Below are 26,671 nucleotides of genomic sequence, written 5' to 3' on the forward strand. Positions count from 1 at the left end.
AAAGCAGGATCCAATTATATGCTGTTTTCAAGAGACTCATCTCATAGGCAAAGATGTGGCTGAAGGTAAAAGGATGGAAAAAAATGCTATATACAAATGGAGTCCATAAACAAGCCACAGTAGCTATTCTCATATCTAATAAAGCTGATTTCAAGCCAAAATTAATCAAAACTGGACAAAGAAGGACTTTACATCCTGGTAATGGTAATATTCCAACCAGAAGATATAATAATATAATAGTAAATATATATGCCCCAAATGTCATACCCAGTTATATTTTAAAAAATTCTCCTTGACATTAAATCCCAGAAAGACACAATACAATTATACTGGGTGATTTCAACACACCCTTATCAATAATATGTCATCGAAGCATAAAATCAATAAATATATAGCCACCTAAATAATACTGTAAATCAAATGGACCTATTAGACATACACATAATATTTCACCCTAAAACAGCTGAATATACCTTCTTCTCAGCAGCTCATGGAACTTTTTCCAAAGGAGATCATATTTTAGGTAATGAATCTTAGCAAATACAAATAAATAAATAAAATAAAATAAATACAATACCATGCATCCTAGTGGACTGTAAAGGAATTAAACTAGAAATCAACAGCAAGAAAGATAATAGAAACCTTATAATCACATGGAGGTTGAACAATACTATTTTGAATAAAGAATGAATCATGGAAGAAATGAGAGAACAAATAAACAAATGATCTGAAACAATTGAAAACAGGGGTACAACATATCAAAATCTCTGGGATAGTATGAAAGCAGAGAAAAATTTATAGTATTGAGTGTCTACATTAAAATAAAATGCAGAGATCCTAGATAAGTAAGCTTATGCTCCAACTCAAAACCTTAGAAAAAGAACAACAAATTCCAAAACCAGTAAAAAAATTACAAAATAATAGTGATCAGAGTCAAAATTAATGAAATTGAGAATTTAAAAAACACATGATCAATGCAACAAACAACTGGTTCTTCAAAAGGATAAATGAGATTGTTAAACCCTATGTCAAACTAACCAAAATAAAGAGAGAAAAGACTCAAATTAACATTATAGATGAAAAAGGAGATCTCACCACAGACACTTCAGAAATCTAGAGGATAATTAGAAACTATTTTGAAAATTTATACTCCAATAAACTGCAAAATTTAGAAGATACTGGCAGATTTCTAGATGTGTATGAACTGCCCAAATTGAACCAGGAAGAAATAGAAAACAGACCAATAGCAAGTAATGAAATGGAAACAGTTTTTAAGTCTACCAACGAAGAATAACTCAGGACCAAATGAATTGTCAATTGTTTGAGTTCTACCAAACGTTTAAAGAAGAATGTTAACACCAGTCCCTCAAATTATTTCAATTGAAAGTGAATAAACACTCCCAAATACGTTCTATGAACCCAGTATAAACCTGATACCAAAACCAGGCCAAGACCCATCTAGGAAAGAAAACTACACAGACTAATATCCCTGATGAATGTAGACGCAAAAATCCTCAGGAAAAAATATTGACATCCCACATTAAAAAACATTTTAAGGAAATAATACATGATGATCAAGTGAGCTTCAACCCAGGGATGTCGGTTTGGTTCAACATATGCAAATCAATAAATGTAATTCACCATTTAAATAGAATTAAGAACAAGAATAATATGATCATCTCAATAGAGAAAATGTCTTTGATAAAATAAAGCAATGATTCATGTTAAAAACACTGGAGAAACTAAGGAAAGGAGGAACTTAACTCAATACTACAAAGGCTGTATAAGAAAAACCCAAAGTCAACATCATACTGAACAGAGAAAAACTGAAAGGATGTTCACTCTCACCACTCCTGTTCAATATAAGTCTTGAAACTCAAGTCAGAGCAATCAGGGAAGAGAAGAAAATTAAAGGTATACAAATTGGAAAACAAGAAATCAAACTATCACTGTTTACTGATGACATGATTCAATACCTAAAATACTCAAAAATTTCCACTAGAAGACTGCTAGATCTTATAAATGAATTCAGTAACATAACAGGACATGATCAATATTCATAAATCAAAAACATTTCAATGCTCCAGTACTGATTTAGCTGAAAAAGAAATCAGGAAATCCATTCCCTTCACAATAACCTCAAAAAATAAAATAAAATAAGATACTCGGAAATTAATCTAACCAAGGATGTGAAAGATCTGTACAATGGAAACTACACAACACTGAAGAAAGAAATTGAAGAGAACCCCAGAAGATGGAAAGATCTCCAAAGTTCTTGGATAGGCAGAATTAATATTGTCAAAATGGCCATACTATCAAAAGCAGTAGGCACAATCAGTGCAATCCCTATGAAAACACCAAGGACATTCTTCAAAGAACTAGAAAAAAATGCTCTTAAATGCTCTTAAATTCATTTGGAAGAATAAGAAAGCAATTCTGAACAAGAAAAGTGATGTAAGAAGCATCACAATACCTGATTTCAAATTATACTACAAACCTACATTATTAAAAAAAAAAAAAGAAAAGAAAAGAAAAGAAAAAAGAAAAAAAAAAGCATGATATTGGCATCAAAACAGACATGAAGACCAATGGAGCAGAACAGAAGACACAGAGACAATCTATCTGCTACTTAATCAAGGTGCTAAAAATATATGTTGGAGAAAAGATGGTCTTTTTCAATAAATGGTGCTGGGAACACTGGATAGTCATATACAGAAGAATGAAATTAGATCAATATCTCTTATCATGCACAAAAGTTAAATCAAAATAAACCAAAGACTTAGGAATTAAATCAGAAACCTTGAAACTACTAAAGGAAAGAAAAAAAAAAAAAAAAAAAAAAACAGGGTCAATGCTCCATCATATAGGTGCAAGCACTGACTTCCTCAACAAGACCCCTAAAGATCAAGAAATAAAACCAAGAATCACTAAGTGGAATGCCATCAAATTAAAAAGCTTCTCTGGAAAATGAAGAGATGGAACTAGGGCAGGAGAGGCCATATTAGCACGTGCAAGTCTAGTGCCCAAAGATTGAGCAGGCCAACCCCAATGGTTGCTGATAGGAAAAACACGACTGGATATAGTTGCACCTGCAATCTCCATGAGGACAGGAACCGGGCCTCACTTATTATCACCATTTCCCTAGAATTTTGCTTTGTTCTTGATTCTTAAAAAAAGAGAGAGAGAGAGACATTCAACACATATCTTCTGAATGGAGTTAATGAGTTAGCATTGGATAGAGAAAGCCCTTACCTATCCTTCCTCTAGAAAGCCCGTCCAACACCTGATGCCAGAGACCTGCATTCTTCATGAAATTTCTTCTTCAATATAGCCTATCTCTTCTTATTCATCTGTAACTTCCAACATTTCTATTTATTTTAGCCAATTTGTTTGCTCCTTGATTCTTATAAATAAGTTTCAAAACTAACTCTGTAATAAAGAGGGATGAGGAAAAAGGAGAAAAGGAGGGAGAGGAATGAGAGAGAAGGGGTGTAGGTAGAGGTTGCATAGAAAAATTTCCTTCAATATTCAAGCACTTTTTTATCCTAGTGAGGCATTATAAAGATCTTTTTCAACCACACTACATGAAGGTTTAAACTTTGGATGTAAGGCTAAAAGTCTACAGAACTGCAACAACAACCTATTCTAGCAAATTTACCTCTAAAAGCGGTTACTCAAAAAGTGTTTGAACTTTCTCACTGGAACAGACTGCATTTAGAAAATGGAAAACAGAAAATGTTCCCTGTAAGTTGCTTATATTATATTGAATGGACCTAACCAGACTTCCATTATTCTGTTAAATAGACAAGAGCGAAATGCCCAGAAAGATTATTCTAGAAAATAAAATTTACTCAAAGGAAAAAAATTAAAAAGCTTCTGCACAGCAAAGCAAATAATTAAGAGAGTGAAGAGAAGGTCTACAGAATGGGAGAAAATCTTTGGCAGCTACTCCTCTGACAGGGGATTAACATCAGAATATATAAAGAACTCAAAAAACTCAATGCCAACCAAACAAATAACCCAATCAAAAAATAGACAAAAGAACTAAACAAATTTCTGAGAAGAAAAAACACAAGTTGCCAACAAATATATGAAAAAAGTGTTCAGCATCTCCAGCAGTCAGGGAAATGCAAATCAAACTACACTAAGATTTTATCTTGCTCCCAATTAGAATGACAATTATCAAGAATATAACCAATAATAAGTGCTGGAGAGGATATGGGGAAAAATTACTCATACATTGTTGGTGGGACTGCACAATAGTACAACCATTCTGGAAAACAGTGATTCCTTAAAATATTAGGAATGGAACCACCATGTGACCCAGCTATCCCACTCCTTCATATTTATCCAAAATATCTAAAGTCAGCACACTGGAGTAATATAGCCACTTCAGTGTTTCTAGCAGCACAGTTCACAATAGCCAAATCATTTAATCAACCCAGACGCCTACTGATAGATAAATGGATCAAGAAAATGTGGTATATATACAAAAGAAGTTTTACTCAGCTGTAAAGAAGAATGAAATAATGTCATTTGCTATTAAATGGATGGAACCAGAGAAAATCTTGCTAAGTGAAATAAGCCAGGCTCATAAAGTCAGGGTCAAGTGTTTTCTCTCACAGGCGAAAGTTAGAGCAAAATAAAGGAAAGAAAGAGGGGACAACAATCAGATCAGAATGACATAGGGAAGTTCAGTGGAACAGAAGAAGAAGGAGAATGAGGGAAATTGGAAGGAAAAGGTGAAGAAATATGGAATCAATTTAACAAAATCACTTATATGTGTTAAATTCACGTATAAAGGTGTCAAAGGGAATTTCACCTTGTGTATATATAGCAAGTACCAATCAAAAATAAAGGAATGAAAGGAATATCAATAGAGTGAGAAAGGAGAAAAGAGGGAGGGAGGAGGGGAGGAAAAGCCAGGCATGGGGGTTGAAATCAGATTCCTTGCATTTATGATTTTGTCAAAATTAACCCAAATATTACATATAATTACCATGCTCTAATAAAAAAAAAAACAAAAAGTAAAACAATTTAAAAACAGAATAATAGTAATTGCCACTTATTAAGTACAAATCATTTGCTTGCTTCATATTGAGTAAGCAAAGTTTCATTAACACTTACAAGAGATAGATACTAAATTGCCACCTGTTTTACTGATGGGAAATCTCAGACTTGGTTCAAGGTCACAACTAGGAGGTTGAGTAAAGCCTGAATTCAATCTAGGGTTTGACTGCCTGCATAGGCCTGGCTTTTAACTTCAAAAAGTTACTGAAAAAGTACTTCAGTAGGACAAAGAAATGCAATAGTCCTTGAGGCTAGAGTGCTGGGTGAGAAGGTATGCAGTCTTGCAGGGGTCAACAAGGATAGAGTACAGGGACCATAACAGTCTAATTCCAAACCTATTGAACACTGTGCATGTAAAATATTTGGTTGATAACTGGTTATACAAGATCTATACATAATCCTTGCTCTTCCTTGTCATCCAGATTTTACAGTGCTAATGTGAGTGTAAATTAATATTATATGCCAATAAACTTCAGATCAGAGGTGAGAAAAGATTAAGGGTAAGAATAAGGAAGTGGCACAAAGAAAAGTCAGTGGTGAACCTGTATTTAAAAGATAGAGGAAATAAAAAGTAATATGTGATAAGATCTAGATAGTCATAGAATATATAAAATGCACTTATAATTTGTTTTTTAAAAATGATTTTGAACAGATTAAACAGGTTCTCTCAAGAATGTGTGAATCACAGTTCAAATAAACAAGAAATATTTAAAGAGTTTAGCCTAACTAATAACAAACAAGCAGTTGAAACAATGAGATATCATTTTTGCCTATCAAATTGTTAAAATACTTACGATGAAATTTAGTGGAAAAATGTACATAACTTAAACAGCTGTTGGAAATGTAAATTGACACAGCACTTGCTAAAAGAATTTTGTCAAATGTGTCAAAAGACTTTGTAATGTCTATAATTGCTATGTCAGCGATTTGGCTTCAAAAATATTTCTAAAAAATCATAACTACACAAAAAGACTCAGATATATAGCATAATATCAAAAGGTAAAAAAAAAAAAAAAAACGGGGAAAAGTCTAACACTTAAAAAATACACTAAAATTCCGGAACATAAATCATGAAACATAATTTAATGAAAATAAAGCATAGAATTTATGAGGTACTTTTAAAATATAGTATCATGTGTTAATATAAAACATTCCATTGGAGTTTATGAAATTAATAAAATTAATAAAATTAAATAAATACTTTTTAAAACCACCTTTTAGGATACCAATTTTGAAAAGATACATCTTTATTTAGAAGAAAATGAAGCCCTATGCACTAAAATGTTAATCATCACACCTTGAAAATAACCACAATAGAGTTTATATTTATTCATGGCATTTGCACAATAAGCATGACTTTGTTATTAGTAAGTTAAAGAAATAAATCATTTGTACTGGGGAAAAGCAAATGACAATGCAAATAATAACAGAGGCTTTAGTGGAATTAGAAATAAAGTTTGGAGACCCTTCCTGAACATGTGAGAGACTGACAGGGCAGATATGAAGAAGCTGCAGGAGACCTCACAGGAGGAGTGAAATTCAGGGATATTAACATGGTGGAATTAACAGAACTTGGTGAGTGAAAACGAGGGATTATGTGAGAGACAGACAGAAGATGAAGGAAGACCAGGTTCAAGGGAGTTCAATGACAAAAATATAGATCTGAAAGAAATAGATCTTTCAAGGATGCATGACAATTAGTCAAGTTTGAGAAGCATTAAGTATCTGAATGCTGAAGGGATGTTGAGAAACTAAATCAGATTTTAGGAAAATTGGCATAGGTTAGGGAGTCATTATTACTTTGTTATAAACTCTTCCATCCTCTTCAATGCACACATCTACCTGTATGAAGACATGGATATTTATAACAAAATATTCTCTATGCCAAATATGAAATTAGATATTATGAATATAATTTCATTCTAAAAAGATGATTTTTTAAAAAAAAGTTTGTATTAATTCATTATAGCTCTACATACAGTCAAGTTCATTTTGACATAATCACACCCGCATGGAATATAATTTCCTATCTTTTAACCTCTGGTACTTCCTTTTTCATTCCCCTCTTCTCTCCCCATTTGCCTTCCTCTACTCTTCTGGTCTTCCTTCTATTTATTTATTTATTTTTAATAGGTTCACTCTAGATATACATAAAGGTGGAATTCACTGTGTTTTATTTGTATGAGTATATAGCATAATTTGGTTGATTTCATTCTGCAGCTCTTCCCTTTTCCCACCCTTTCTTCTTCCCTTCTATTCCTTTCCTCTACTCCACTGACCTCTCTTCTATTTTCATGAGGTTCCCCTCCTCTTTATTTTCTAATTATGTCCTGCTTCGGCATATGTAAGAAAGCATTTGACCCTTGAATTTCTGAGCTTATTTCACTTAGCATGATTTTCTCCTGTTCCTTCCACTTACAGCTGAGTAAAACACTATGTATAGATACAACATTTTTTTAATCCACTCATCTGTAGATGGGCACCTGGCCTGGTTCTATATCTTGATTATTATAAATTGTGCTGCTATAAACATTAAAGTGATTCTTTTGCTATTGTATGCTGGCTTTAGTTCTTTTGGATAAATACCAAGGAGTGAGATATCTGAGTCATATGGTGATTCCATTGCTAGTCTTTTGAGAAATCTCCATACTGCTTTCCAAAGTGGTTGTACTATATTGGTCAGTACCACCAATAATGCACGAGCATACGTTTTCCCCACATGATTGGCAACATTTATCAATATTTGTATTTTTGTTAATTGCCTAAGTGGAGTGAAAAGAAATCCCAATGTTGTTTTGATTTGCATTTCCCTCATTAATAGGGATGTGGAACATTTTTTCATATATTTGTTGATCATTTGCATTTCTTCTTTTGAGAAATATCTGTTTAGTAACTTTTTCCATTTATTGACTTGATTATTTGTGGTGGGTTGCTTTAAGTGTTAATTTTTTGAGTCCTTTATATATTCTGGATATTTATTCCATGATGGAGAAATAGTTAGCAATTTTTCAGTCCCGTTTTTTAGGCTCTCTCTTCATGATCTTAATCATTGCCTTTGCTGTGCAGCTTTTTAATTTGATTGCTCTCCCACTTACTGGTTTTGGATTTTATTTCTTGTACTTTTTAAGGAAGTTGGTTCCTATGCTGGCTTGTTAGAGTTTTGACCCTAAGTTTTCTTCTAGCAGTTGCAAAGTTCCTCATATAATTCCTAGATCTTTAATCCACTTTGAGTTGACTTTCGTGCAGGGTGAAAGATAGGGATCTAGTTTCATTCATCTATATATAGATATCCAGTTTCTTTAGTACATTTGTTTAAAAGGCTATCCTTTCTCCACCCTAAGTTTTCAGCACCTTTTTCAAGTATCAGCATCTGCAGAAGCAGATATTAAAGATAATTTATCTCTCACTTTCCCACCTGTAAAATGGGAATAATAATGTTTTCCTTGGAATAATGGGAATAATAATGTTTTCCTTGGAATGAATGCTGTTAACATGTGAATATTCTAGCCCTAAGATGCTTTTAATCAGTGAAGTGGACAGTGCTATTTTTTACTGTTATTACTCTCTTCTCCCTTCTATTTCCTTAAGCTTTCATGAGTTCATCAGAAATCCAATATCCTAAAAGCAGTATTACCTTTCTGGTTATTAAACACATATATTTTCATTGATATTCATTTGATTCTTATCTATTCTGGATTAAATGGTAAATTCTTAAAATTTAAACTATTTGATTTCTTCTAGATAGTATATCTGTCTATTAAAATAGTCACAATAAGTACTTGTTGAACCAACCAAATTTGGAGAATGTAGCTGTAGGAGAGAAAATATTTCTTTTCTTATGCATTGCTAGATTCATGGCTGGGTACTTATAGCAAAAGACAGATTAATAAGAAAACAAGTATATAGATTTATTTCACACTGGATCCTTCGGAAATGAAGATGCAAAGAAACATGGAGAACTAAGTGTTTTTATGCTTAAATATAATGAAGGTGGGACAGCCACTGGAAGTGTGAGTGAACAGAGAGTGGGATTTCAGGATGAGAATGGGAAGTGAGCAAAGGAGCCCTGTTCAGATTCTGCCTAGCGTCTCTGTCTTGAGAATAAGGATATTCCTTTCCTCGGGGTGTAGGGTGCGTGCCTCTGGAATGATGATTTTGTGAACGTTTCCTGGAAGCAGAGCAAGGGGGAGATGAGAGTAACCTTATTCTGCTGCTGTTTCTTCAAGGGCTAGGGCTCTGTATTTTGGAATAGTGTGTCCTGAACCCTATCATAGATAAGGTCCTTTGTCATAACAACTGAAATGCCAATCCTCAGGATGCTTTTTTACACAGCTTTGCTAATGGCATATTTGTGATCCTCTATTTTGTATTTCTGAAGTCCTATTTTGGAATTTTATTGAATTGTCCTTTCTTTACCAAGATTATTAGGGCAGTATATAAAATTCTGGCAAAGAGGAACATGTAAATAAACATGACTATATGTACATGTATGTGTGCATATACAAATTACTCACATATTTACATTTATACCAATACACTAATGCAAGCGTCTCAGACTTCACTGTGTCGTTCGAGTCACCTGAGGATCTTATGTTGCCCTGACTCATTTGTTCTGGAGTGGCCTCAGAATCGGCATTTCCAACAAGCTTTTGGGTGAAGTCTATGCTGCTGGGCCACAACTCACATTTTAAAGTAGGAAAAGATTAAAAGCCAAAGATGTAGAGGACATTAGAATTTATACTCTCTAAAGAAAAATATTTATCCACTTTTCCAGAATAGAGTGTCATATAAAAATTGAATCCAATCAACAAAGTAATTAAGATGTTTACACCTCGTACTTACTACAAAATAAAGATAGTGTACCTGGCAAGTCAAAATTCCTTTTTTCATATATCAACTATATTTTTGTAACCCATTGAACACTCATCTTAATGTAGTATCACAAACATTTTCTCCTAATTAACATATCCATAACACTCTCATTGTCTGTTTTCTCTTTTCCTGCCCTCCCCACCATGGTTCTTGCTCTGCCTCTTCCTATTAAATATATCTACAAAATCTATAAATACCAGGCACTCACTTTAACATTATCTACCTGCAACTATCTTCAAAAATGACAAAATATCTGACTTATTCCACCTTGAAATCACGGTATATTTACCAGGTAGTTCAAATATATCAAATATGGTCTCATTAACTGTCAATATTCTCCTCAGAAAATGCTTCATAAATAGAATTTTAAATAATACACTATATGGGCAGAGAGTAAACTCAAGATTAGAACAGAAAACATCAATTTTTTATAGGCTCATGGAAGCATAATATTTTTTTTTTTTTTTAGTATGAAGTACAGAATATGGAACAAGTAAATCAGAACCAGAATAGAGAAGACAGGGTCTGTAGTTCATGCTTAGTATGCATGAGGTCCTGGGTTCCATCCCCAGCATCACAGAAAAAGAAAACAACAAATTCAAGAAATAATAGAAGAATAGAAATCATCTAGTTCTTTCAAAAAATATTAAAATCTTTTATTGTTCTTTAGCCCCAATTTAGTTACCATGGGGAAGGGTATCGTTGCTAATCCCATTTCTCATGATCTATTTCAAAAGACTGACCCCCACCAGGCTTGTCCAGGGTCAGGCTTGAGACAGGGGTGCTGCATTTTCTTTCCCCTCAGTTGCAGCACAATCGAGGAGGACTGGAGGTTGATGACTGTTCTCTGGAGTATTCCTGCATCTGCCTTTCTTCCAGGGGGTAACAATAGTTGTAAGTTGGCATAGACTTGTAGCCATCTCACATAAGTCCTTTCTCTTTCTTCATAAAGATATTTGTAATGGATTACCTATAACACAATCTCATAGTTTTATCACTTTTTCTCTTGCCCAATGTCTATTAGGAATACAGGTTTCTCTATTTTTCACCCCTAGTCTATATGATTTAAGTAATTTCATCTCTCAAAAACCTTCTATAAGCCTTACTTTATAATTCAATTTAAAAATAATTCTCCTGATCAACTGCTGTGTGAAACAATAAAATGTGCTCTATTTAAAAGCTTTAGCTAAATAAACCATGACTGCATTATCAGTAGTTAACCATAAATGCCTTCTAAGGAGAAACCAAATATTCTTTCTTGAAAACTGCTTGGACCTTTATTTGCTTACAGTGGCCCGATTTTATATGCCCGATTCAAACAAAACAAGACTCCCTTTATTATTTAAGTGTTGCCAAGGAATGTTAAACCTCAGAGTTCTGAAAACAATATTTAAAAAAAGAAGAGTCCAGGAATGGTTTCACATGCCTGTAATTCCAGCAACTCAGGAGGCTTAAGTAGGAGGATCACAAATTTGAGGCCAACCTCAGCAAATTAGCGAGACCCTGATCCAAAATAAAATACAAAAAGACTGAAGATGTTGCTCAGTAGTAGAGTATCCCTGGGTTCAATCCCCAGTAACTCCTCCAGTAAAAAAGGAAAAAAGAAAATCTTACAATAACTAAAAATTTCACTTTAAAATAATCATACATTCTTAAATTTAAATTAAGAAGCAAGAAGGCAGTATTTACTTCTTTATTCATCACTGGGAGTGATTATATCAATCTAGGTTATCTACCTGAGAATTTCTTTCTCCTTTATTACGTTTTTCTTTTGATACTGGGGATTGAACCCAGAGGTGCTTTAACATTGGGCTACAACCTCAGCCCTTTTTAAGCACTTTTTTTTCTTTTCTTTTTTCTTTCTTTCTTCTTTTTTTTTTTTTTTTTTTTTTTTTTTTTGAGATAGTGTCTCACAAAGTTGCAAAGGGCCTCACTGAATTGCTGAGACTGACCTGGATCTTCTATGATCTTCCTGTCTCTTCCTTACCGGGATTATAGGCACAAGTCACCTGACTATATTACTTTTACTAGCATAAGAAAGTACTATCCAAAGTTAAATACCATTAATTAAAATGTTAAATGAATCTTTAGAAAAACTTTCATTATTTAAATATAGTTTCAGTTAATCTTGTGATGATTTGTATCTATTTGATCATTAAATATTTGGTTATGTATTGGAATTTCCTTGTGCTTAAAGTAAAAATCAAACTATTAATTACCAGCGAAGAAAAAACTAAGTATGTACAGTTTATGATAAGAGATTATACTCATTGTATGTATTCCTGAGGGCCCTGGTGGGGGGGTCTCCAATGAAGTTAAAAATTTCATTTAGCAAATTTGAAAAACTTGACAATTTTTCCACATTTAGGTCAACCTAAGGCTTCCAATTATAATCTATTTTGCTGTAAGCTTTTGGACTTACTTTGAATACTCCTCCACTTATAAAATCACTGGATCTTATGGGAGATAGAAAGGAAACTGGCATAACTTTGGGCTTTCAAACACAGTTCAGAAAGTATAGTCTGATAATCAGTCACTGATTAAGAGGTGTACTTTAAAATTTTAGATCTCCTTCAAAGTGTTTTTCTTAACATTTTAAAATTAACTGTGTTTTCTAGAAAGCTAACAACAAAACACCATTTAAATTTATTCTCTCATTCAGTAACTCTGTGCTAGAACAAATATGCTTATATGTGGATACTTTGTATATTTTTTTTCTTTTGAGAGCAGCACTCCAAAGAAAAAGCTTGTAAGAGATTAAGGTAGTTGATTATTATAAGTCAAATTTAGGAATTACAGCATATTGCAGACCCAGGTTTTCTAAAAAGCTAACTTGTGCAAACACCATTACTGGACAGACTTGATAAAGGGAATAACAAAGATGTAGGATTTTTCCAAGAAGATGGCAAATCAGACCTGAATGTAATAGTATAGTATCATTATATCTAGAACTATAATAGTCAAGCTGCAGCTATCAAGTTATTTCTGCTACTTAAAAGCATTATTTTAAAAGTTAATAAGTATTAAATATGCTCCAAAATTTTGAATTAATTAAAGTTTAAATAACCTAGTGTTCTAATTTCCTTAGATTAAAAAAAAAGGTTTAGCTAAAGAACTTTTGAATTACTTTTTAATATTATTTCAAATTAACCAGTATCATCTTAATAAGCTGAAATGTACCATTTTATTTTCAGTTCTTAAATGTTTTGTATTGGTAAAGGCTATGAAATATTTCTCCTCTGGAACTCTTATAGGAAAGATAATGAAATCTTGAGATGGAATAAAATCTCTATTTCTAATCTTCTGAGTTGGTAGCTGTATTACAAATTTTGCATATCATATCCATAAAAAGTTTCTTGGAGCTCAAGATTTATTTTTCTGTAGGATACAAAGTTCCATCTTCTCTGTTGTATTTTTCTTATTGACTCTGTCTTAGTTAACTTCATTTATATAGATTTTTGTGCTGTTACTTAATTGCTTTGACTGCATAGAGTCATAAAAAAGTCATTGCAAACTTGAGACTTGTTATAAAACATTTCTTCTGGATTAAGAAAACCTCTTTCAATCATATATATTCAATTTAATTTTATTTCAAATTAAAAATGTATGTATGTTCTGTGTAAAGAGGAATATAACCATATTTAACTTAGGAAGCATGATTGATCATTGCCTTTTAATAGGCTGCTTAAGAAAAATGGGGCATTTGAAAGGGAAGATTTAGAACCCCTTGGTCCAGTTCCTTCTTAATAACTGTTGATGTCATAGATGGTCTCTGTTGAAGAGCATTACCCATCTTTACTAACTACAAGTCCTAATTTTAGAATTCAACTTCTTTCTGTCTCTCCAAGTAATGAAGTTTAACTTTTCCTATTCATTGTTTCCCTGAAAGCAAAATAACAATAAACTTGAGTGGTTTTGACATCAGAATCCACATACCACTAATCTTAATCTGTGCTGAGTCAACTCTAAATACCACTTTGAACATAAAATATAGGACTGTTTTCTTTGTTACAAAAACCAGTTTACTAGAATTAAAAGACACCATAGATGTACTATCACAGAAATTTTAAAGGGCAAGTGCCAAATGAATATGCACAAGCCTATATAAGTGTACACACATAACCTCAAAAAATGCCCTGTAAAGTACTATAGTAAAGTACTATGCTAGTATTACTATTTTGTTATATTCATTTTTTTCCTTCTCTTTTTTAATTTTCTTTTCTCTCTCTCTCTCTCTCTCTCTCTCTCTCTCTCTCTCTCTCTCTCTCTCTCTCTCTCTCTCTCTCTCCTGGGACTCAAACCCAGTGTCTCATGCATGTCAGGCAGGAGGTCTACCACTGACATCCCCAACCCCTTACCTGTATTTCTGACCTAGTTATACTTAGTTATAATAAGTGCTAAAGTACTGCATAATTAATTTTCCTTAAAAAATCTTCAAGATCTGTCAGAAGTCTTTTTCTATATATGACATTAATATTTCACTATGTATCTCTGTGGCTACCCCTTACATATAAAATGAAGAACATTTGATCCTATCATCCTATGAAATGAGGCTATGTATTTATTCCAATAAACAAGCCTGTTCATAAATGTGTGTTTAAAAGGATTGCCTAGGGTGATGAGAATTAATATTTATAGATTGGACATTATTTAGAATTTTTTTTGACCCTAAGACAAATGTATTTGTGTATCTTTTTTTTTTTATGTTAAGATTATTGATCTCTTTTTATATAACATATTGCCATAGAAATACTTTTAAATAGCATGTGTTGTTTATGAATAGGAAATAGAAACAATTATGTATAAGCATCCTTTTAGTGTTCATCTTAAATGACAAGTATACTTATAACAGTTCCTAAGATAGTAAATAACAGAGCTGGAATCCAATATTTGTTGAAAGAACAATGAATGTACAGAAATATTGATATGCTAGTAAATATGAAGAAAAAGTCAAAACCTAAACTTTGTAATATATCATAGATTCCATTCATTGAACAATTGAATTTTATACATCATCAAAGAAAACATACGGAGCACATTTACTTGAAATCTGAGTGTACAATCTGAAGTAGATAATTCCAGTGTTCATTTCATAAGTGTATAATACCACATGTGGCCTGTATCCTTAGTGTTCAAACCCTTCTTTCCATGCTTCCAAGCTTTGCATTTCTTTGTCTTGATATTGTAACCTTTCCTACTATCCTTTTTGAGACCTAGATTCCTGTTATGCTTTGGATCTAGAATATTGCCCAAAGTCTCATGTGTTGAAAACCTGGTCCCCGGTGAAACGATGTTCAAAGGTGGGGCTTTAAGGAAATGATTGGATCAGGAGGTATCTAACCTCATCAGTGGATTAATCCATTTGTTAATTTTTTGTTGCTGTGACTGAAATACCTGACAAGAACAATTTAGAGGATGGAAAGTATATTTTGGCTCCTGGTTTCACAGATTTTCTCCATGGTTGACTGACTCCACTGCTCTGGGCCCAAAATTAGGTAGAACACCATGGCAGAAAGGCATGGCAGAGGAGTTTCTGCCCACCTCAGGGCAGCCAGGCAGCAAGGAGAGTAAGGGGAAGGGATTGCAGGGAAGATGAATCTTTCCAGGGCATGCCCTGATCCATCCCTGTCACCACATACCACCTGCCTTCGGGTACCACAGAGTCAGTCCATTCGAACTAGGATGGATTGATTAGGCCACAGCTCTCATAATTAAAACATTTTACCTCTGAATATGCGTGCATTAACGCAGGAGCTTTTGGGGTGACACCTCACATCCAAGTCATACCAATCCATTTGGTGGACTGATAATTTGAATGGACTACTAAAAGGTTGCAGAAACAGTAGGTAGGTGAGTCATGGTTGGAGAGATGTGTTTTTGGGGATCACATCTTATCCTTAGGCGCTCTCTCTCTCTCTCTCTCTCTCTCTCTCTCTCTCTCTCTCCTTCCTGGCTGCCATAAGCTGAGCAGCTTTCCTCTGCCACACACTTTTGTCATGATATTCTCCCTCTCTGCAGGCCCAAAGCTATAGGGCCAGACAACCATGGACTGAAACCTCTGAAACCATGAAACAAAATAATCTTTCCTCCCTTAAGTGGTTCTTGTCAGGTATTTTGGTCACAGCATCAAAAAGCTGACTAACACATCTTCTCAAACACAACTATCTTTTTCTTCCATTTACTCATTAAATTATACATACCACCCTCCTACCGAGTCTTTAATGCTTTTTTCTCTCTTCATTTTAATTTTCTTGGGCTTAGTACAACTCAATAAAAATATCATGTGGGCTATCTACTAGTTTTAAATTTTCTACTAGCCATAATAAAAATCATTAAAAGAAACAAGTCACAATATATTTAATATTATATATTATTTAACTCAATAAACCTGAAATATTATTTCAATACATAAACGAAATGAAGTTTTTGGAATGTTTCACACTGTTTTTTGTGATGAATCTTGAAAACTCAGTGAGAGTTTTACCCTGAAAGTACATGTTAATTCAGACTAGCCTCAGTGCAATGATCTGTAGTCACATGTCTAATAGCTACTATGCTAACCAGTGTAACTCTATATCACTAAAAACAATATATTTAATATAAATCTATAATGATACAGAAGTTAGGTACTAAGAACGATTGTCAAAATAATTTATATAATTAACATTAATAACTTAAATATTTAAAGATAACTTTGTAGATATTAAGAGTAATGCTGTAATTTGTGTGACATTGTTAAGAATAATAGTCCCAAACATTTAGTAAATTATCACTTTAAGGGTCCCAAATTTCTAATATGAGGATTTTTTCCTCCTGAAATTCTTCATATATTTAGCCAAGATACTTTGAATAAAATAATTTACATAATACTTTTTTAAATAATTCAGTCAGAGATGTAAAAGTTGAAAGAAATAAAGGAGACTACACAGCAAAAAACTCTTCATTTCACAGAAAAATAAAATAGTACATTGCAAAAGAGTCATTTGCTGTGATTATCGTATAATTTGGGCTTGGCAAATATTTAGGGACAAAAAACAGAGGAAAAGAAAGTATAATTATGCCATTAGAAGTTCTGAAATATGAAGGGATTTTTTTCTGCTTAATCTTCTTGTCAACCCTTTGATGTAGACATAAATTTATCAAATCCAAAGAGCACAGTGTTGAATTTCAGACAGTTTTAGTTTACTTGACCTGCATGAGGTCACAGAGCTAGTCAACGTGTCTCCAAAGCCATGACACTTCTATTATTTGACTCTGCTCCCTTCATACAATGATGCAACATATTGATACTGTGGCATCACTTAAAATCCCCAGAAGCATGTTACCCTCAGCTTTGAGATGGCTATGTAAGTAAGTAACTTTGGCTATGTAAATTATTCTTTATTATAGCTTACTGTAACCACCCTAAAGGTATCTAATCATTTTCTAATTTATAAATGCATTTTCAAAATTGCTATATGTTGTTACACACACATGCACACATATTCACAGTTTACTCTTACCAGATTTTAGTAGAATAAGTTCCAAAAATAAAAGGAAATGAAGGAGGAAACACACACACACACACTTGGGGGTATTGTGGAGGGATATGATGGTGTTCATTTTTTTCTTCTTCAGTGATCACTGTTTGGGGAGCCACAAAATATTTCAGAAAGATAAATCCATCATTCAACTTCAGCTACAGAAAAATAGGGAAGTTCCAGGAAAGTTATCGAGAAAGGTAAGGCTTCCTTAGAATTGGTATTCATTAGCAAACTGATATGCTTAAGGGCAATGTTCCTGTCTTTATGGCCTGCTGCCAATTTGGAAACATAACTTAATTAACACATTATTTTGAAGATAGATATTGAAATGTGATAAAAATTTTAATCTACATGCCTGTTAATTTAGACCAAAACAATAACATGAATGCATTACTGCATCCTTAGTGTTTGGACCTGAATGTTTGTGTTCCTCCCAGATTCCTGTGTTGAAGGCTTACCTCTCATGTGTATAGTATCAGGAGTTTGGGTCTTTGGGCAGTAATTAGATTTAGATGAGGTCATGAGAAAAGGGTTCTTGTGATATTAGTGCCCTTATAAGAAGAGATGAGAGATTCACTTTCTGTTTCTTTTTCTTCTCGCTTTGCGAGGACACAGAAGAAGACTGTGTTCTATAACCCAGGAAGGGGACTTCACCCAAGCTTGAAACTCCTGGCTTCCAGAACTATAAGAAATAAATGTCTGTCATTTAAGCCTTCTAGTCTATGGGAGTATTTTGTTATAGCAATTCAAGCTGACTAAGACCCTCAGCATAATAAATAAATTGGTCTCAAAAAAATTATTGATGAGAAACTTACTAAATTTTATAACTTGGCAAGTCATAATTATAGCTTACATCTATACACTGAGAAGTAAAAGGAATAGGAAATGTACAGGAGAAACTATTGAAGGCAGAATACTAACATAACTCTTGTTTCATTTGAAAACTATTTATGTCCATAGCTATACAACTTAAATCAGGGCAAATTAATATTTATACTTTATATAATAAAACTACCTAGAAAGAGATTACTGTGCTTTAATGACACTATTCCACGCAGTTAGATGATAATTTTACTCCCTGTGTGATGTCTTAAGTTACTTCCAACCCAAATTGCACAGTATACAGTGAACTTTGATATTTTGGCAGTTTTTATCTGTAGAATCTTCCAATTACCTGCTTTAAGCAAAAATTCTATCACCCTGTCATTTCCATCAGATAACAGATTTCTAGTGCATGATTCTTTTTTTCTATTATGAGGTGTTTCATCATAAAAAATGTCAGGTGGTACATTAGGTCGTAATATGTCTATGTGGAATATAACATAATGAGGCCAAAAGAGAGTTGTTTAGAAATATCTTTTGGATCTGGTTTTCCACTTGGCCTCTGTTGACAGCTCCAGGGCTATGCATCTGAAATTTCCACAAAGAAACATTATGAAGTGCAACTCATACCGCCAGTATTAATAAACTTAAAATTCTCTAAATTGCCCTCAGTGTTGCAGAAAAAACAAATCATCATATTTCATCACATCATGAAGGAAGAAAAGAAAATATATAATTCTAATTTGTATGTTGCTAAAAATAATTTATCTCATTGGTGTAGTAATTTACAAATCACTGACATTTTAGTCTCATATAAATCAAGATTATTTTAAAATCCATATTATTTCACTACTCTGACAAAATATATATGGAGCATATATTTTATGTCTGAGAATCTTAGCATTTCTATCACATTTAATCTTAACAATTCTGTGAGGCAAACACTATTGAAAATAAGGAACCAGAATCCTAGGGAGCCCCCCGCCCCGACTTTCCCAAGATTGTAGTCACGGAATTGGTAAGGAGAGGAGTTTGGATTTGAGCCAGCCCCTGAGTCTTCAGAGCCCACACCTTACGCTACCCACTTATAAGGGAATTGTATTTAGAATTTACGCACTAATCTCAAAGATATTGTATATAAGTTTCACAGTAATTTTATATTCTCATTTGTTTTGTTTAGTTTTCCACAGCCATGTTCATAAAGCTCAAAGTCTGGGGCATGACAGGTATTTAATAATAGCTAACCATATTATGCATATATTAGGTGCCAGGCACGGTTCTCGGTGCTCAAAATGATAAAATAGCCCAAGTGCTAAAAAAAAAAGGTAATAAATACTGTAATTTTCCTATCATATAATTAAAAGTGCTAAAAAGTTAAGAAATGAATTAAAAGGTTCTAAAGTCTCATAGCTAGTAAACAAGGAAATGAGATTTGAGCAAAAGTAGTTTGTCATGAAACTTGCACCGTCATCCAATTCAGTGTCTTTGGTTTCTTGTCATCATCCCCATTGTCATTATGACCAGGAACAAGCATGTAGTCATCTTGGGATATATATATGTATCTGTCACCCAAAAGGCCTGTTCTAATGTGTCATTTTAATCAGAGAGATCATTGAGTCATATATTTCTTCCTTATTATTCTTGGTAACTTTACTAGTAACCATCTACTTCATATAATAAATAACACCAACTCTTAGCTAAAATAAGAACTTATGAACAAAAATTATACATGCCTTTTCTTATCCACAGTTTTTCCAAGAACTGACTGCAGCTGTGATTTAAAATTTTATAATATGCCTGAAGGCAAAGGTATTTGTGTACTTTCCATTCATTTAATAAGTATTCAGTATGTAATTGCTATGCACTAGGCTCTACATGCATGAGTAGATTAGTAGACAAAATCAGCCAAATCTCATCATCCAGGAGAATGAGCTGGCCCTGATTTCAAATTAAAGAGCAATGACAACCTTTACATAGGATAAGAGAAAGGTAATCCTTGTCTCCATTCTCCAAATCCTGACTCTTTCAGAATTTTTTTCATAATCATATTCCAAAGTAGAATACATTACATCTTATAAAAATCGTTAAGACTTCACTTTGAGGAATGCTCATAAGTAGTGTGTGTGTAATTAATTTAAGAAGTATTTGTTAAACGTGTTCTACATGCTATATATAATACTAGTCTCATACACTAAAAAAGTTTAGTGAACATAGTTCAAATTCAGAATTATGTCCTAGAAAACATATAGTACAGTTTGATAACATTTTTCATCAAACAAATGATAATTAAGCACCCATCACGTGGTAGAAATCATTCTAAACACTGGAGATACAGAGATAGACAAGACATATTGTTACCTTCTTTAGAATGTAGTGTTCACATCCTGGTAGAGAGATAGACAATTAAAATATATATATACAATGAAGTTCAACAAAGTGCTATAAAAGAAAATCGTGCTACATTTGTGTACAATTCGTCAAAATCCATTGTATCATCATATATAACTAATTAGAACAAATTAAAAAATAAAAGAAAATTTAAAAAGAAAATGTATCTATACCTTGAGAGGCAGATGTAGGGGCACCTGATACAGATGAATATGAGGGATTGGCAGTGAAGATTGTTTTTATGTCTAAATCCTGGAACACATAGTCCTACCTCTAACCATTTGAAATGAGGAGTTAAATTTATTTATTTGGCATCTTGTTTCAAGAAGTAATTCTTGTTTCATATTGCCCAATTCAAATGTTCACTCGTAGGAAAATTATTCAATACTCTGCATCTTAATTTTTATCTAAAAATATAGATAATAATAGTATTTTCCCAATATGGTTATTATGGGAACTCAACTGAGAAGTATAAACAAAGAGCTTAGGTCAGTGCTTAACCTTGGCAGGATTATATATGTATTAGCTATTGATGTCATAGAATTAAGGTGACAAACAATATGATATTTCAGTCATTACTATCAAAAATGTTAAAGCTTTATTAGAACTAGTTTGCATTTAAACATCTAAAAACTTAACTTGTGGAAAATATTGAGAGACATGGGCATCACAATATCACTTGTTAGCTTTCTGTTACAATTTTTAAAAAATTCCTGAGACAGTCAACTTACGAAGTAAAAAAGTCTGTTTTGTCTCACAATTTTGGAGGTTTTGGTCCGGATCCATTAGCCCAGTTGCTTTAGAGTCTGTGGTGGTAAGGCAGCACATCATGGTAAGAGTGCAGGCAGAGCAAGGCCACTCATCTTATCATGAACCAGAAATCAAAAGAAAAAAAGAAAAAAGTGAGGAAGAGACTGTGGCCTTAAAATCCCCTTTGTGGGCATTCCTCCTGTGACTGAAGACCTCCTACTGTGCCCCACCTCTTAAAGGCTCCACCGCTCCCCAACTTTGCATGACACTGGAAACAGCTTTTAATACATGAGTCTCTGGAGGACAGTAAAGATCCAAACTGTAGCATTCTGCTGCTGCTCCCAAGATTTATGTCTATCTTACAATGCAAAGGGCGTTTAGTCCATCTGTGGAATCCTCAAAATCTTAATTGTTCCAGCATTGCTCAGAAGTTCTGGTCCAAAGTCTTCAAGACTCAAAGTAAACTCAGCTGTGAGTCCCTGTAAGAAATCAAAACACAAATAACATACTTCCAATACACAATGATGGGACAGGGCATAGGGTACCATGACCATTGAAAAGTGTGGAATCAGGGAAGAGAAAGGTTTTGTCATGAAGCAAAACCAAAACCCACTAGGGCAAACATAAATCCTAAATCTCCATGTCCAATGTCTAGGGCAAACTGTGGTGGGATATGGGATTTCAAGGCCATGCCTACCCCACCCTTATAGCATCGCTTCTGTTCACCCACAAGGATACTCTCAGGTATACCTTTTGCATACTACCTGGAGCTTTCCTCAGCAGGCATTGCTTTCAGGGTCTACACTACACCTTTGGATTCACTCCCATAGCTTCATGCCTGCAAAAACAACATTATGTGGACAATGCCAAGTTCTGGGGCCAGCATGAGCTGTACCTGAACCCACTTGAACCTAGCTGTGGCAGCCTCTGAGTGCCTTGCTCTGAACACTCTGGGAAGTGATTCTGAGTGATTCACAGAGTTGCCTGTCCCTGGGGTCTTTCCTCGAATAAAAGTTTTTAAATAAATTCACTCTTCCAGACCTCTGAACCTACAAATAGGTAGTGTGGCCTTGCAGGTTCCTGAGATGCCCTAGAGGCATCCTTCCTATTGTGCTGGCACAAAGCACTTGCCTTCTTTTTATAGGTGCCAATAACCACACAGTCCTTTTCCAAAACTTACATCTACCCCTTCTCTGATCAAGCTTCAAATTTTCAAATCATTCTGATGTTTCTCTTTTCTCTGATTCTTACTATAAATCCAGTTATAGGCAGACAGTAATACCTATGCCACTGCCTGAATACTGTGCTGCCTTGAAATTCCTCTGCTAGTTAAGTAGTCTACCACCGTTAATCTCAGCCTCCCACAAACTATCTGAGCATGATCAAAATGCATTCAAATTAATTGCCGTGGTATGACTTTTAGCCTTTGATCCAATTTCCAATACTCGCACTTACCTGAAACCTCACCAGCATCACCTTTACTTTTGACACTCTTATCAGCATTCAGGTCTTTTGAGCCCTCACCAAAATCACAGGTTAAGCTCTGTTGACAACATGCTAGGTTTTCTCTAGCTGACTCCTCAAAATATTTCCAAACTCTTCCCATAAACCAATTCCAAAGACTTCTCCACATCATCAAGTACATAGCAACAGCAAAGACTGCCAGCTTCTCACAACCAATTTTCTGTTAGTCAGCTTTCCATCACTATAACAAATGCCATAGTCATCACATGAAGGGAGAAGACTATTTTGGCTCACAGTTTTGGAGGTGCCAGTCCATGATCAGTTGGCCCTGCTGCTTTGAGGCTATGGTAAGGCAGCTTATCATGACAGGAGCATATGTTGAAGCAAAAATCTGACATCTCATTAGGAACTAGGTGGCCAAAAAAAAAAAAAAAAAAGACTCAGGACAATCTCTTTGAAGTGTACTCCTCCAGAGACCTATAAACTTCCCACTTGACCCCCAACCTCTTAATGATTCCACCTTCCATTAATGCCACTCTGGGAATGAAGTCTTTAATACATGGGCCTTTGAGGAACACTCAGATCCAAATTAAAGTAATCATGGTGTTTATTGATAGGTCAACAATTTTGATGCATAACACTTTTTAAAAAAAAAATTTTTTAATATGCAGAAAGCAGAATAAATTATACTCTCAAGGGCAAATGTTATATGTGACAAAAATAAATAAACAAACAAAAGAATAATTGCCTTTTTTTGTTTTTCATTGGTTCATGTCAGTTATACATAATATTAGGATTCATTTTGACAAAATGCAATTTGCTCCAATTCAGTCCCCAGTACCTACCTTTACCCTCCCCCTCCTCCCTCACTGCCTGATTTTAAAGTAAACTTTAGAAAGTTTTCTTTTGAGGATCTAGGTGTAATATTGAGTATTTTAATATATTGAGACAGCTTATCATCTTTTGATTCTTCTGAATTGCCATATTTAAAACAATTGACCCTTATTTTTATATAGATGTCATAAAGAGATGAATGTTCTCAATTCTACTTTTCAAAATGTTGTCAAAATTCTCTCAATTTTCAGAATTTCAGCTGTAAGCTAAACATTTATGAACAATTATACTGTCATGGTAAGACTGTAAAAGTAAATTGATGGTACTTTTTCACATAAGAACATAATAATCATTGTCATTTGACTAAATTTATCGACACCGTTGCCTTTCAATAGATACTTCAGTAGTTTATAATTATAAAAGGCATTACCAAACTCAATTCATCTTAGATGACTTCCCTATTTGAAATTTGATTATATTATACTAAAATATGACAATTTAATTCTTCTTTAATTCTTGCTTCATTTAGCAATTTGGTGGTCTTTAGAAACCATCCTCAATTTCAAAATCTTAAAACTCCTACAATGATTAGATGTGATGTGAGTGACTGCATCTCTTTAAATTTTTGCTCTTATCTTTCTCTAAGTTGATCAAAAGTGTTGCCAAAAAAGTGTTGTAGGTACTAATCATAAAAACAAGATTTGCTTCTAGTTCAAGGGAATATTCCTAACAACATAATTTTAAATGACAATATAGGTTTGACTTTTTTCTTAAGGCCAACACATGGTCTTCAGCTCTGGAAAAAAGTGAAGCACACACTATATTCCATATACAGCTGCTGAATTTCTTCTCCACTTAAAAAAATTCTAATAAATGGCAATGCAACAAAGGCCAATTTCCCCTACCCCAAAATATTTCTGTAAATCAAATAAAATGGTTTTACAATAAATGTAAGTATGATGAACAGAAAGATACAAATAACTATACAGATGTATATATTTCAAGTTTGTTTTTTCCATTTCCATACATAAAAATTTAAATTTTTTTATTATTTACATACATGCTTTGGTTTTATCATCTGAAAGAAGGGAAGTGCCAGGTACTAAGATATTACATTTCTAAACTTATTATTCTTTTTTGACTGTTATTCTCTTTATATTTCCCTTCCTTTTTGCTGAACAATATAACTAAAGTGTGGCCTTCTCTCAGAAAAAAAAAAAATTGTCTTATTGCATACATGAATGAAGCTCTAGAAATTCCTAGAGTAAGCCTCACATCTCCAAGTTCTTTAGCCTCTCTATAGTTTCTTTTTAAAAACATGCACTTAAAGCATTGTTTTATACTGATGACCTTACTCTTCCCAAGTAACTTAGTTTCTTTCTACCTCCTCACAAAAAAAGAAAACATACAAATTAGTTCACCTTTGACCTTCAGTCACATACAGACTTTTCTTCTGAGGTTTTCCATCAGAAGCTCTAATAGGCAATTTAAAAAGTGAATGTGTGCATCGACACACAAGATTATATACACCCCAAGCAATAAGGAACTTATTCAGCTTTCCACTTTGTTGCCTGCCACTGTGTGGTCAAATAGTGTGATTATGATGGAGTATATGGCATTATATCTGCACAGTTACATAGCTTTATGAATACCTAGTTAGAAAGAGCTAGTTAAGGAGTTGAGAGTGAGCGTGTGACAGTGTGTTTGTGTGTGCATATGGGCTACAGGACTGAAAATAAACTGGCAACTGATATGTCCTAGAATTTATACTTATCAGATTTTGTCATTCATTAGCATAATGTAGTGTTCATGAAAGGGAAAGCTCTCTTACAGTGACATTTCAGTGGCAAGATGTGTTGAAGCTGAAAAATGGAGGAGTTCATTTTCTGCCTGCTGCCCCACATGGCAAAATATGCCCTAAGTGAAAGAAGAGAAAAAAAAAAAAAAAAAAAAGGAAGAAGGAGAAAGCACTTTGTGGGGAGAACTGGTGGCTAAAAGCCTGCATCCCTGCACTCTAGTAGAAATTAATGTTTGACCTTGGTGATGCCAGGAAGTTTTTCAACTGTCTTCTCAATTTAGCTTCAACCAAAGCTTAGCTTTCTGTTTCACTACTGAAAAGAAGGCTTGTACACTTAAGGAGAGTCTTTAAGAAGAAGCATAAAAATGATGAATGAGGGTTATCAACAGAGGTGAATAAAATGACAGCAGGAAGTTGCAGACCTATTTTTATCTGGCACTCATTCCTATTCACTCTATAAATATTAATATATCCTGCTGTCTACAGAATGAGGACGACCACTGTCAGTTTCACCCAAACCAACTTCTAGAGTTTACGCACGTTTGGAAAGTATCCAGGTAAGACATTTTACTTCTGCTTCAAGATGGCTTTCTGACTGAGTTCTCACACACCAAATCACAATATTTTTCAGTTAGTTGTAAAGACAGTCCTTTCACTAGTATCATGAAAGCTATTGTACTTTTTATAGATATCTCCCTTTGGCAAGTTCTGTTAATAATTATCTGTTCTTCACAGCTTTTCAGATATATTTGAAGAGCTGCTAACACCTTCCAGAACAATCTAACATTCATTTTAAAATATTTCTGCTGCTGGTTATTACATTTTCAAGGATTTTTTTTTCTCATTCATTTTTTGAATTTGGGTATGCATGTGTCACTAAGCTCTTTGTAAAACTGAATTTCCATACTTTGAAAGTCACAATCCCCTGCTTAAAATTCTGGAGCTCTCTGAATATAATTGGTATATCATAAACAGAGGAGAGTGAATTCATATCAGAAGACTCAAGTGACAGGAAATGAACAGACCCTAATTGATTCTTTTGACTAAATATATGCATGTATTATTTGAAAGAATAGACCTATTAGAAAGCTAAATTTGCTACAGTCAGGGTATATCTGGAACTAAATTCTTCTGAGCTGAACCAGCAAAA

At 33.8% G+C, this 26,671-nt stretch overlaps 1 protein-coding gene across 4 annotated transcripts in view; it reads left to right on the plus strand.

The window, feature by feature from the left end:
• The window catches only part of Pik3c2g (phosphatidylinositol-4-phosphate 3-kinase catalytic subunit type 2 gamma), a 367,859-nt gene that overhangs the window by 52,904 nt on the left and 288,284 nt on the right, over window positions 1-26,671 (plus strand). For all 4 annotated transcript variants that reach the window (XM_047549321.1, XM_047549319.1, XM_047549322.1 and 1 more), the window contains 2 exons: window positions 17,560-17,662; window positions 26,008-26,078. In XM_047549321.1, coding sequence (XP_047405277.1) covers window positions 17,560-17,662; window positions 26,008-26,078 — 174 coding nt within the window. The remainder of the gene's footprint in view (window positions 1-17,559; window positions 17,663-26,007; window positions 26,079-26,671) is intronic.

Source organism: Sciurus carolinensis, chromosome 4 (genome assembly GCF_902686445.1).
Source record: "Sciurus carolinensis chromosome 4, mSciCar1.2, whole genome shotgun sequence".
NCBI classification, from domain to species: domain Eukaryota; kingdom Metazoa; phylum Chordata; class Mammalia; order Rodentia; family Sciuridae; genus Sciurus; species Sciurus carolinensis.